General features: G+C 48.8%; 1 protein-coding gene across 15 annotated transcripts in view; it reads right to left on the bottom strand.

Annotated features, from left to right (window-relative positions):
- Positions 1-12,703, bottom strand: part of Mapt (microtubule associated protein tau) — a 102,173-nt gene that overhangs the window by 46,850 nt on the left and 42,620 nt on the right. For 9 of the 15 annotated variants that reach the window (XM_070027668.1, XM_070027666.1, XM_070027669.1 and 6 more), the window contains exons 2-3: positions 6,141-6,257; positions 334-420 (exon numbers count right to left, since the gene is read on the bottom strand). In XM_070027668.1, the coding sequence (XP_069883769.1) occupies positions 334-420; positions 6,141-6,240 (187 nt within the window). In that variant the 5' untranslated portion in view covers positions 6,241-6,257. Of the gene's footprint in view, positions 1-333; positions 421-6,140; positions 6,258-11,399; positions 11,594-12,703 lie in introns of those variants that run through there. The other 6 variants (XM_070027671.1, XM_070027676.1, XM_070027673.1 and 3 more) reach the window with 2 other exon arrangements.

Below are 12,703 nucleotides of genomic sequence, written 5' to 3'. Positions count from 1 at the left end.
GACCCAGGGTCCTGAGAGAAAAGCGAAGCGGAAGTCCTGAGGGGGCTGAGGAAGGATGGAGGTTCTGGGGAGCTGTGGCACACAGTTCAGTCTCTCAAAGCATGGTGGCATCAGAAGCACACGCGAGACCACTGGTGAGCAAGGCAGAGAAGCAGCAGCATCCTGCAAAGCACTGCACGGCACAGCTCTCAGCCAGTGGGAGAGGGAGCAGGGAGTGTGGCCAGCCAGCAGGGAGGCCACCGGCCTAATGCCCAGCCAGGATGGGAGGCTCAGAGCGTGGCTAGGCGCAGGCGGGTCACAGGGAGGGTGCGGTCGGTGGGAGGGAGGCCCCACCTTCAGCCGTCGGAGTGCTCTTAGCATCAGAGGTCTCAGAGCCCGGTTCCTCAGATCCGTCATCGGCAGGAGTCTGCAGGGGAGACTCTGGAACATACACAATGAGCCCTCAGAATGGCTGCCTCTTCCCAGCCCCACTGTGCCCTTGGGAGGAACTTGGGAGCAGTGTCTTTTGAGCTGCAGCCCCTTCACAGTGGACCCCATTGCCTCATGATGAAACCGTAAAGGGATCCAGCCCTCCATCTCCCCCATGTAACTGTGTCCCCTAGAGTCCCAGGACACAGGTGTTTTGTGTGTGTTCCTTAGGGGGATGGATGGATGAATGAAATGAAACATGAAAAGCTCCCATCAGATTTTGGAGTCCTTTTCTAAGACCTCTTAGTCACCTATGTTTACTTGTCTTCTCCTGAGCCTGGTCCTGCATACCCAGAAAGAAGGCTTTCGTGATTATGAAACTGCTTAAAGCATATTTAAAGTACTACATGCCAGGCCTGGCATGTGAGAAGCCATCAAGATGTGGTGATTACCGTCAGTCCTTACCATGCTACCTTGACTGAAGGGCTCAGGGAGAGGGAGCACTGCGCACTAACAGGAACGTGAGTTGTTGTTGTTTTTTTTTTTAAAATGCTGTTGCTAATGTTTATGTAGATATCTCATAGGAATTCCTGGGGCTCCTAGCATGACATCAGATGAACATATGGGCTCTGATCATAGGAAGGAAAGTCCTGCACCATTTGTAGTCACAGCCACATGAGATTTGTACCCATCAGACACATTACAGATACCTCCTCTGTGACACAGGCTGCTGAGGGATTCCCCGCCCCCACTCCATGACATCACCAAGCCCTTCCATCTAGCTCTTCCTCCTTGGAAATCATCCTGATAAGACTTGAGCTGTGTCTAGTCAAGAGGCCACAACACTCAGCCTCCCGGGGAAGTTTTGGGAGATGATATTTGGGTGCTCCCTTTGAACCATCTTATTTCCTTCCCTTCTTTGCTTCTTTCTTTTTTTCCTTTCCTCCCTATCCCTCCCTCCCTCCTTTCCTCCCTCCCTCCCTTTCTTTCTTTCTTTCTTTCTTTCTTTCTTTCTTTCTTTCTTTCTTTCTTTCTTCCTTCCTTCCTTCCTTCCTTCCTTCCTTCCTTCCTTCTTTCCTTCCTTCCTTCCTGTCCAGGGTCGTACCTATGTAGTCTAGGTTGAGCTTGAATTTCTGCTGCCTTAGGTCCCAGGCCCCTTCTGATCTATGAGATCCCTAAGATACCTTGAAGGTGGAAACTGCTTGATAAAGATAGTTTTGCTTTTTCCATATGAAAAAAGAAAACATTCTCAGCCTGCTGACTGGACACAAGCAGGCAAAGGACCAGATCAGGCCTGCCAGTCATTTTTCTAAGGAATGGCCTCCTGCCCTCAGTGGATGAGACAGAATGAAGGGAGGAGGGTGCAAAGGCCACAGGACCGCTGTGTTTAAACCAAGGTTTGATGTAGGGATGTGTGGGTCAGGTGAATTGGAGGATGAGGTCCCTGGGGAGCCATGGAAGGTTATAACGGCTGGCCATGATGACCATCATGACCCTATGAATGGTGGTGTCACTCATAGCTGGATAGCGGAGTATGGTTGGGCACTTGTTAGGTTGCAGGTGTGCCTGGTGCATTCAAGAGATAGATATTGCCCTTTAAAAAGCAAGAGGGAGATTCTAAGGTTGGAGCAATCTCAGAGTCAGAATGGGGGAGCAGGGTGGTGGTGACTCTATGCACAGGCAGAACACAGTAACAAAGACAAATGGAGTTCAAGTCCACAACACAATCATGCACCCCACCGCCTTGGTCAAAATGCAGCCTCTAAGACATGGACCTCAGGCACCCATTGTGCCAAAGGACTGCCCAGTGCTACACAAGCTTTGGGAATATCCTGCTCCTTGGTCCTGGAGCATGTGAAAACCCACAATATGCTTCAAGAAGATTTGGACATATGGTGATGCCTCACCAGGAAGACAACCTTTGGGTCTTGGTACTAACCAGCTTGGACTGTAGGGGACAGGGCACAAGGTGTGATGGAGCTCCTTTCCCACCCTGCTCACCATCTGCATTGCTTTTGGAGGGGAGGAAGGAGGGAGATGCCCCTTCTGAGTGTCTGGAAGGCAAATCAAGCTATCACCCCCTTTTAATCCCGAGGGTGCATGGTTTTACAAGCTAACGTGATTTTTTTTTAAACCACTTTGCAGCTCTCTGTCTGTATTCAGTCCTACTCCAGTTTTGAGCATCTGCTTAGACACTCTTTGTTCTGCTATTTCACACATCTGCCATTTCTTGTCATTATTCAAAACAGTCTTTTGTCACTTATCTAAACTGTTGTTAGTACAGTGATACCTTCTGCCACGTGAAACCTGTCACTTCTCACATAAAAATAGATCATTCTACACTGCTCAGTACCAGGAATCAACTTGATGGAAAGTATGGAAATCTCTTAGGCATCACTGGTTTTTGTGGAAAGTACAATCTTTGGGTAAGCAAGTTATCATCACAGGCTTTCATTTCAGAGACATTTCCAAAAGGTTTAGCAAACTCAGTGTTGCTGTTTTGTTGTTGTTGTTGGTGGTGGTGGTGGTGATGATGGTGGTGGTGGTGTGTGGTGCTAGCATAGAATGTCTCATATTTCATGTGAAAGATAGTTTTAAGCTGGATGCTGGTGGCTCATGCCTGTAATCTTAGCTACTCAGGAGGCTGAGATCTGAGGATCATAGCTCAAAGCCAGCCTGGTTAGGAAAGTCCATAAGACTCTCATCTCCAATGAACCACTAAAAAACTAGAAGTGGAAATGTGGTTCAAAGTGGTAGAGCACCAATCTTGAATAAAAAGAGTTCTATGATGGACCAAAAACAAAAAATTGGGTAGTTTGAGCAAATAAGCTTTAGGTGACCCTGAATCAGAGAAACCTGGTAAGCTTGTTCTACTTACAAATTGAATATAATATCTCTTTAGACAAATAATATGAGTAAAAACCACTCCCCCATTCCCACTTTAATTTAAATGAACTTGTAATTTTAGGACAGTTAGATATATAGAAAAATTGTGAAAATTGTAGGGTTTTCCTCTTACTCAGTACACTCAGTTATTAACATCTGACATTATTATGGTATGGACTTTTTTTTTTGGCAACATAGTATACCTTTTTATTTTTTTTGGCTGTACTGAAGTTTGTTGTTGTAGGATTTTTGTCGGTTGTGGGGCCTGAACTCTGGGTCTGGGCGCTGTCCCTCAGCTCTTCAGTTCAAGGCTAGTGCTCTACCACTTGAGCCACAGCGTCACTTCCAGCTTTTTCTGCTTATGTGGTGTTGAGGAATCAAACCCAGGGCCTCATGCATGTGAGGCAAACATTCTACCACTGAGCTACCTTCCCAGCCCCTGTACTGAAGTTTTTTGAGCTTGCTGGCATGCCTTCAATCCTATAATATACATTTTTAATAGTTAAACCATGCTTTTTTGTGTGGTTACATGTAGAAACATGTGGTTACACGTGCATACACCCTGGTTCAGGATATGAATCTTTCACTGTGAGTTCTGTATATTATGATTCTAACTTGGGTGTTATCCAAGAGATTTTTTCAGAATTGAATTTGTTTGTTTGTTTGTGGAGCTTAAATTCAGGGCCTGGGAGATGTCCCTGAACTCTTTAGCTCAAGGCTAGTACTCTAACACTTTGATCTACAGTGCCACTTCTGGTGTTCTGGTGGATAATTGGAAATAAGAGTCTCACAGGCTTTCCTGCCTGGGCTGGCTTTGAAGTGATCCTCCTGAGTAGCTAGGATTACAGGCATGAGCCACCAGTGCTCATGGCTAGAACTGAACTTATTATACATTTCTCATAGCACTTGGTGGTGACTGGTTCCACATTGGGAAGTTTGACTGTAGTGTGTCCCCAGCCCTCATCTGTGAGCTAGCCTCCACCTCAACTGTGTCACTGTGACCAGCCTTTCTAATTCTCCAGCATCAGCAGGGCACTGATGGCTCATGCCTGGAATCCCAGCTACTCAGGAGGCTGAGATCTGAGGATCATGGTTCAAAGCCAACCCAGCTAGGAAAGTCCGTGAGACTCATCTCCAATTAACTACCAGAAAACTGGAAGTGGCACTGTGGTTCCAGTGATAGGGTGCTTGCCTTGAGCTGAAGAGCTAAGGGACAGTGCCCAGGCTCAGAGTTCAAGCCCCATGACCGACAAAAACAAAAACAAAACAAAACAAAACAACCAAAAATCCCACAAAAAACCAGAACAACAAAAAACTAATTCCCCAGTATCTCCCTCCCCGACTCTTTACACAGGCAGAAGCCAGCCTGTGAGATAGCGCCCCCTGCTGCCCACCTCGTCCCAGCCCTCCTCCAAGTACTCTCCTTGGATGGACACTGCAGTGGAGTCTCTTCTCAGCCCAGAGCTCTAGGGCTTCACTAACTACCCCACACCCTGACTGCAAAGCATTTCATTATTTTTAGCATTACAAGAGAAATGGACCCTGTTCTACTCGGGCTGCTATCTTCCTACTTCTGGTTCCCTGTGTTTCTGTGGATCATTGCATCCAGCCATTGTGCTTTTCCCAGGCTGGGGATAACAGATGCACACTGCCTTGCCCAATCTTAATTAAGATGGGATCTTGTGAACCTCTTGTGCCCAGGATGGTTTCAAACTATAATGTCTGCCTCCTGAGTGTCTAGGATTACAGGTTTGAGCCACCATGTCCAGCTAAGAAATTCCAGTTTCTATTGCTTCTCTAGTTTCATAACAGGAGGGGTAATCACTTTTTTTGAGGATAGACAATAAAAACAAAGAAATACAATAATAAAAGCAAACCACAACAACAAAAAGAAAAATGTAAATCCTTGCCATTTTATCTCCCTGACAATGGTTCTGGGGTGGGGATAGGGTGTTCTTCTCACCAGGGCCCTAAGTGTGGCTGCAGGGAATGAGGGGCTAGCTCCAAGAGCTACAGCCAGGACTCTGGGTGTCCGTGGATGGTAAACACGTGGTTACATGGTGAGGCATTGTGGGGTCAAAGGAGAGGTCATGCACCATGGCCAGGAGATTGTATTCTAGCTTTTGCATATGCAGGTATGATTTATTAATGGGGATACAGTAAAAAAAAAACAAAACTAGAGTTTAACTTCCAGACACTGGTGGCTCACACCTAATAATGCTAGCTACTCAGGAGGCTGAGATCTGAGGATCTTGGTTCAAAGTCAGCCAGGGCAGGAAAAGCTGTGAGACTCTTATCTCCAATTAACCACCAGAAAACCGGAAGTGGAGCTGTGGCTCAAGTGGTAGAATGTTCGCCTTGAGCTGAAGAGCTGAGGGACAGCACCCAGGCCCAGAGTTCAAGCCCACGACTGATTAAAAAAAAAAAATTCAGATCTCAGCTATTTTGCTAGACAGGGGCCAGACAGATCTGATTTAAAGGGCTACAATGTTATGAATAAAGCCACACATTTCACATGCTTATCAGAGTACTATTTTATAGGCTGGGAGGTGTAGCTCCTGACACAAAGAGCCCATGTATTACTGAGAGTGACAAGCCATGGAAGTCTCTGTCACACTCCATCCATTCAAGCGGTCCTCTACTCTGGAAAGGTGGATTTTCAGATAACCAGCTGCTTCCCCCCCTCCCCCCCCCCCCGCCCCAGTTCTGAGTTATCTTGGCCCATTCAAATAAACGTGGTACCCTTTTGCTCACAACAAGGTATTGAAAACTCTTTTAAAAACCAGGATGTGAACCCTTCCTGCCAGTCCCTGCTAAGGCAAGCAGTTGCTGGGTCACCCACTAACCTTTCAGACCATGTTCCATGTCTCCATCTTGGTCATGCAGCAGGGTGTAGCCCCCAGCATGATCTTCCGTTGTGTCAAACTCCTGGCGGGGTTCAGCCATCCTGGTTCAAGGCTCACCTGGGGAAAAAAGATGGGCGGGTGAGGGATGTGGGATGCTGAGCCCAGGGGCCTCTGGGAGCATTGGGATAGAACAGGGTTGGCAGGGAAAGAAGTGTACTAGTACTCTACCACTTGAGCCACAACGCCACTTCTGGCTTTTTTTCTTTTTGCTTATGTGGTGCTGAGGAATCGAACCCAGGGCCTCAGGCATGCAAGGCAAGCGCTCTACCACTGAGCCACCTTCCCAGCCCCTCCTGTGTACTTCTAATCTACTACCACAGCACATTCAAAACAGCTAGGAGAGGCAGGTTCAGCAGGCCTGGCTTATTATCCTTAGCACTTTCTCCTTGATTAGAAAAATAAATGCCACTGACTGGTCATTTTTTGTTGTTGTTGTTGTTTTTTATGGAGAGGATAGGATCAGACAGGACAAAGGAGGTTATCTCGGCAGGAAAACCAGGCTCAAAGTTGCAGAGTGATTATTCTATCAGTGGCAACTGAAAACAAAACCAAGTCTTTTTGTTTTTCTGCTTAATTAAAGACAGGGTGTCTTGCTACATTGCTCAGGCTCAAGTAATCCTACTGCCTCAGTCTCCCAAGTGGCCGGGACTACTGGAGTGTGCATGGCCTGTATATATGTATGTACATTTTGTTTTATGTGCATATCATGGTGCTTGAACTCAGGGTCTGGGTACTGTCCCTTAGCTTTGTTTTGCTCAAGGCTGGCACTCTACCACTTGAGCCACAGCTCTACTTCTGGTCTTTTGGCAGTTAATTGGAGATAATATTCTCATGGAATTTCCTGCCTTAGCTGGCTTTGAACTGTGATCTTCAAATCTCAGTTTCCTGAGAGGTTAGGATTACAGATGCAAGCCACTGGCTCCTGGCAGAGAGAGAGAGAGAGAGAGAGAGAGAGAGAGAGAGAGAGAGAGAGAGAGAGAGAGAGAGAGAGAGAGAGTCTGTGTGTCTGTGTGTCTGTGTATGTTTGCAGTGCCTTAGATTGATGCCAGGGCCTTGTGCAGGTTGATTACTTCCCTTGCTCTACCATCCCCAGCTCAATCCCAGCTCTTGACTCTTTATGTTTTGTGTGTGTGCTGTCTTGGTCCTTAAACTCAGGGCCTGGAGCTGACTCTAAGCTTCTTTTGCTCAAGGCTAGTGTTCTAGTGGTGCTCATAGGACCATTTCCAGTTTTTTTTTTTTTCTGAGTAATTTATTAGAGATAAGATTCTCATGGACTTTCCTGCCTGGGCTGGATTCAAACTGAGATCCTCAGATCTCAGCCTCCTGAGTAGGTTAAGATTACAGGCATGAGCCACCAGCACCTGGCTTTTATTGGTTTTTAGAGGTCTCACCAGTAGCCCAGGCTGGCCTGGAGCTTGAGATCTTTAAACTGGGGTTAGTTGTGTACCACCTCATGTAGCAGCTGCCTCTTTCTTGCTGTGGCCTCTGGATTCCCACAAGGGAGAAGATTATTATGTTAAGGCTCTAATACTGGGACAGGCACAGCAGCTTTGGGCTCTACTCAAGGTCTTGGAAAGTGAAGGGAATGTCTCCCCCAGGCTTCTGCCAGTTACTCTGGAGGCTGAGATCTGAGGATTATGGTTCAAAGCCAGTCTAGGTAAGAAAGTATGAGACTCTCATTTCTAACCACCAAAAAGCCAGAATTTGAGCTGTAGCTCCAGCAGTAGAGCTTTAGCCTTGAGCACAAAAGCTCAGGGATAGCTCCCAGGCCCCGAGTACAAGCCCCATGACCAGCATACATACACACTCACAGTTCACAGGTCTTTATTATCATGGATTTTTCAACCCAGAGGAATTCCATGTTAGCTTTGGGTCAAAGGCCAGCAAATTATTTCCAGCAGGAAGAATTTATCAGAGGGTATTGAGGCAGACTTCGTGGCTGCAGTCTCTGCAGAGGTGGTGGGAAAGCAGGTCTGATGGCAAATGAACAAACATGACCGTGTTCTGACAACACTTCATTTATGGGCAGTGCAATTTGAGTTTCATCAGTTATGGAATATCATTCCTCTTTTGTGTTGGTTTTTCTCAGCCATTCAAAAATACAGACACACTTTTAGCTCAAGACAAGGTTTGGCCCGTGAGCCATGGCATGTAGACTCCTCTGTAAGGCTTCTCTAGTAGTTTCTGACAGTAAAAACAAAAGCCCTATAAATAAATAAGTCTCAGCCAAAATATCTCATCAAACATGATAGCACATGCCTGTAATTCCAACATTTGAAAGGCTGAGCCAGGAGGATCCTGAGTTTGAAGCCAGTTTAGACTATGTAGTGGGACCCCATCTCAAAGCAAACAAACCAAAGCCTGAGTACCTGACTGCCTTGCAGCCCTCCGCTGTGTTCCTTTCTTGGGTGGTACTGGGGCTGGAATTCAGGCGCTCTACCATGAAGCTGTGCACGCAGCCCCCACTCCCTGTATTCTCAGTGTGGAGAGGTTTCCATAGACTCCTACTCAGGAGCTGGAGAAGCCAGGGTCATTCCTGGTCTTGAGCCTGGTGCCTCCATCCCGGAGTTTGGGATATGGAGCCAGGCTGCCACCTTCAGCCCTCAGAGCAGACAACAGGGCAATGGGCCCCTCAGTTCTGGTTCCTAAGGAGCTCCCCTCGCCTCTGCCCTGCCCCTCAGAGCTGCAGTCCGTTTACCCACTGGAAGCTGTGTGAATCACAGGGGCTGATGCAGAAATTAAACCAGCCTGGCAGTACGAAAAACAAACTGTTCCACTCAAAGGCGAATATTTTCCTTTAGGAGATAAAAAGTAGAGTGAGTAGGAAGAACTGTCAGAGTCAGGAGGCTCACTCTACTACCATTTCTCATCCTGTAGACCCCAGCATTTTCTCTACATTCTTCATGAGAGGACTAGGGGGTCTTCCCAGCCATGACTACAGGCCATGCTAAGAAAGACAAGCAAGGCTGGGGGCAGCGCACTTAGTGCTAGAGCATTCGCTTAGCATGGGCAAAGCCCTGAGTTTGGTCCTCCACATAGAAAAGGGAAATGGAAGGGAAGAGAAGGGAATGGAAAGGAGAAGATAAAAGAGGAGAGTGAAGGGGAATGGGAGGAGAGAAGCCTGTGTTCTGGCATATTCTTTAGGGTGGAACTGGCATAGAAAGAAGAGGTTCCGGGAGAGCAAGCGGTGACACACACTGATGGCGTGCGAGCAAGAAGCCCCATGGGGGACCTGCCTGGGCTGATGCTGCAGGAGCCCCAGGGTCTGAAATGATCACAGGGTACCCGTCAGAGCCTGCTTGATCCCTGTGGGTACCCCACAGGGCACAGGACTAGAGCCAGCCAGCAAATAGCACAACAGTGCATCTCAGCCAGAGACTCCCACAAAACATGTAAATAAGCAGGCCCTAAGGGGGCTCCTTGTATAGACCAGGCCTGTCATCTCCTCTGCATCCCTGTAATCTCAGCAGACAGAGGAAAACAAACACCAAGCTGATTTCCTGTTCTCAGTCACTCTGTCTCTTTGTCCTCAGTCTCTGACTCCCTACTTCCTGTTTGCCCTGCCAGAGGTTTGGAGACAGTGGGGTACAAGGTAAGGAAGACATTTTAAGGGAGGAAAAACAAAAGCTACAATGAGTCATTTTTAGGGACTCCTGGAAAAAGGACTGCCTTCTGAGAACCAGTAGGCCCCAGATTCTGTCCCTGACATCCTGTAGATAAACTAGGTCCTTGGGAGGAAGACAGGCTTGCTGAGCCTGCTCTCCTACAAGAACCCTAAGCTGATCAGTGGCATTTGGTTCATGCACAACACTGGCAACCATAGCTTTTGTGTCCTCTAAAGCATTCTTTGTCTATACCCCTCCGACCCCCCCATTAGAACCACTGTCATACAGAGTAATCCTGCCTTCTGCTCCCTGGTAACCCCTGGCTCCTTCCAGTCTGTGGACTCAAGTCTTCTGGGTACTTGGCATGTATGGAATGGAGGCCTGGGCCTGATATCTCTCACTGAGAGATCAAGTTCAAGGTTTGTCCAGTGTTTCAATCCAAAGCAGTAAAAATTCCAGTGAAAAGATGAACCACACACTGGCAGCCAACAAATGATATGGGACTATTTTAATTTGTGGGTTTTTTTGAGTGGTATTGGGGTTGGAGTTTCAATTCAGGGCTTTACTGAGTTTGCTAGGCTGGTATGATACTGAACCACACCTCCAGCCCTTTTATCACTGGTCGATTTTAGGATAGGATTTCACTCCCCTCCTGGGCATAAGCATGGGCTTCTATCTGCCTACTGTTGGTTTCTTCTGGGATAACAGATGTGTGCCATCTCCAGCTTCCTTCCATGGAGACAGAGTCTTGAGGACATTTTTGCTCAGGCTGGCCTAGACCTGTTCTAAATCTCCCCATTCTCCATCTCCTGAGAGCTAGGATTATAGGCATGAGCCACCAGTGTTTAGCACATGGGACTTTTTGTTGTGACTCCCCCCCCCCAAGAATGCTGAAAGAGGGGTGTAGAGAGATGTGGTGAGAGAGAGAGGGGCTGGAGGAAGGAGGAGAGTGGCAGGGTCCAGACATTCAGCTTCTTCCTTGTGTTGCCAAGCCTGGGGTCCCAAAGGCTCTCCAGCCCTCAGGAGTCAGGTCTGTGGTGTGAGACCTGCATAGGAGCTCACTTGCTAGCTTAGGCTGTCTTCTAAGGTGGATGGATATGCACAAGGAGCCCTGGCTGCAGGGTTCACCTTAGAGGACACTTCTGGAGCTTTGCTGGGACCTTGCTTGCTCTCTGGAACGTGCCTCCATTGCCCACCTTCCCAGGCCACAGTCAGGGGTCAGGGGACTCTGATCCTCTACCTCCCCTGCCCTGTTACCTTCGGGACGATTCCCCCCCCCCCCCCCCCACCTACCTAGGCCTATCCCCATCTCCAACTTCCGCTCTTCTTCCTGTGGCGTCTCGGTTTACAGAAGCCAATTAGCTCTTCCCTGGGAAGGGCTCCCCAGAGGATTCCTAAGGAAGTCTGCCTTTAGTGGGTCCCAGCAGATCTGGCGGGGTGTGGGGGTGGGGTGGGGTCTTCTCTGAGAGAGACGGAGGCCCAGCACCCCCTCTGCTTGCCTCCACCTTCCTCCCCTCGCTCACTGCGGGAGGGACAGCAGCTGAGCTCTTGTCCCAGCTAGGGGCTTCACAGGATCTCGGTTAACACAACTTACCCCTTGAGAAAGAAGGCTGACACTCCCTCCTGGGTCACCCACACGCTTTCCACTTGAGGAAACTGAAGCTCAGAGACATTCACGAACCCATCTGGAGCCACACAGCCAGCCAGGGCGGTCGGGGTTTGAACTCTGACTTTTTGATGCTACAAACCCTGCTGTCAGCTGCTGGGTCATCGCCCAATCCTGGCTGGAGTTAGTGGGGGGCTCAGGGGCAGCTCAGTCGGGCCGTCCCCGGTCCCGCCCCGGACCCCAGCGGGAGCCCCGCGCGGGCTGGAGCGCGGGCCAGGCGGGCGTTTCGGGGCGCGCACAGCCCTCGCTAGGGGGCGCCAGACACCGGGCCGGAGCTCGCGGGGAGACCCGGGATCCGCCCCGGGATCCGCCGCGCGGTGACTCAGCGGATAGCCCGGATCCAGGATCCTCTGCACCTGCCCCGGGGTTAGTTACTCCCCAGTCCGCGCTCGGACCGCGGGATCACGGCTTCTGCGCTTGGCTGTGGGGCCTGGGCGGGAGCGCGGGGCCGGGGCGCCGTCCCTGAGCTTTTCTGGCACTCCACCGCGCGAACCACAGCTCCACTTCTGTCTGTTTTGGTAGTTAATTGGAGATAATAGCTTGCCCTGGGCTGGCTTCGAACTGTGGTCCTCAGATGTCAGCTTCCTGAAGAGCTAGGATTACAGGCGTGAGCCATCAGCGCCGGCACTGAAGCGATTTCTTTTCTTTTTAAACCTAGTTTGTTTTTAAGCATCCATAGGTATATTCAAAATTAGTTTAATTTTAAGAACACATTTGTTATTTTAAAGTCGATGCACAGAGGGGTTACAGTTTCCTAAGTAATGAGTACATTTCTTTTTGGACAATGCCACTAAAGCTTTTTGTTTTTATTTAGTCAGTCTTGAGGCTTGAACTTGGGGCTGGGCGCCGCCCTTGAGACTCTGTGTTCAAGGCTAGCTTTCTACCACTTGAACTACAGCACCACTTCCACCTTTTTCTGGGTAGTTTATGGGTGATAAGAGTCTCACAGACTTTCCTGCCTGGGTTGGCTTTGAACTACAATCCTCAAATCCCAGCCTCCTGAGTAGCTAGGATTACAGGCGTGAGGCTCGGGGGCTTGGCTGTCTTGAGACTCTTACCTCCAATGAACCACCAGAAAACAGGAAGTAGAAGCTGGCTCAAAGTTGTAGAGCACTAGCCTTGAGCCAACAGGCTCAGGGACAACGCCCAAGCCCTGAGTTCAATCCCCATGACTGACAAAAAGAAAAGAATCCTAGATTTGAGAGCAGAGCTCTGCCTGAGTGCACATGGAG

The sequence above is a fragment of the Dipodomys merriami genome, unplaced genomic scaffold, assembly GCF_024711535.1.
Source record: "Dipodomys merriami isolate MVZ:Mamm:240054 unplaced genomic scaffold, mDipMer1.0.p SCAF_19, whole genome shotgun sequence".
NCBI classification, from domain to species: domain Eukaryota; kingdom Metazoa; phylum Chordata; class Mammalia; order Rodentia; family Heteromyidae; genus Dipodomys; species Dipodomys merriami.
The sequence above is the reverse complement of the archived record's forward strand: the minus strand, read 5'-3'. Positions and strand labels throughout refer to the sequence as shown.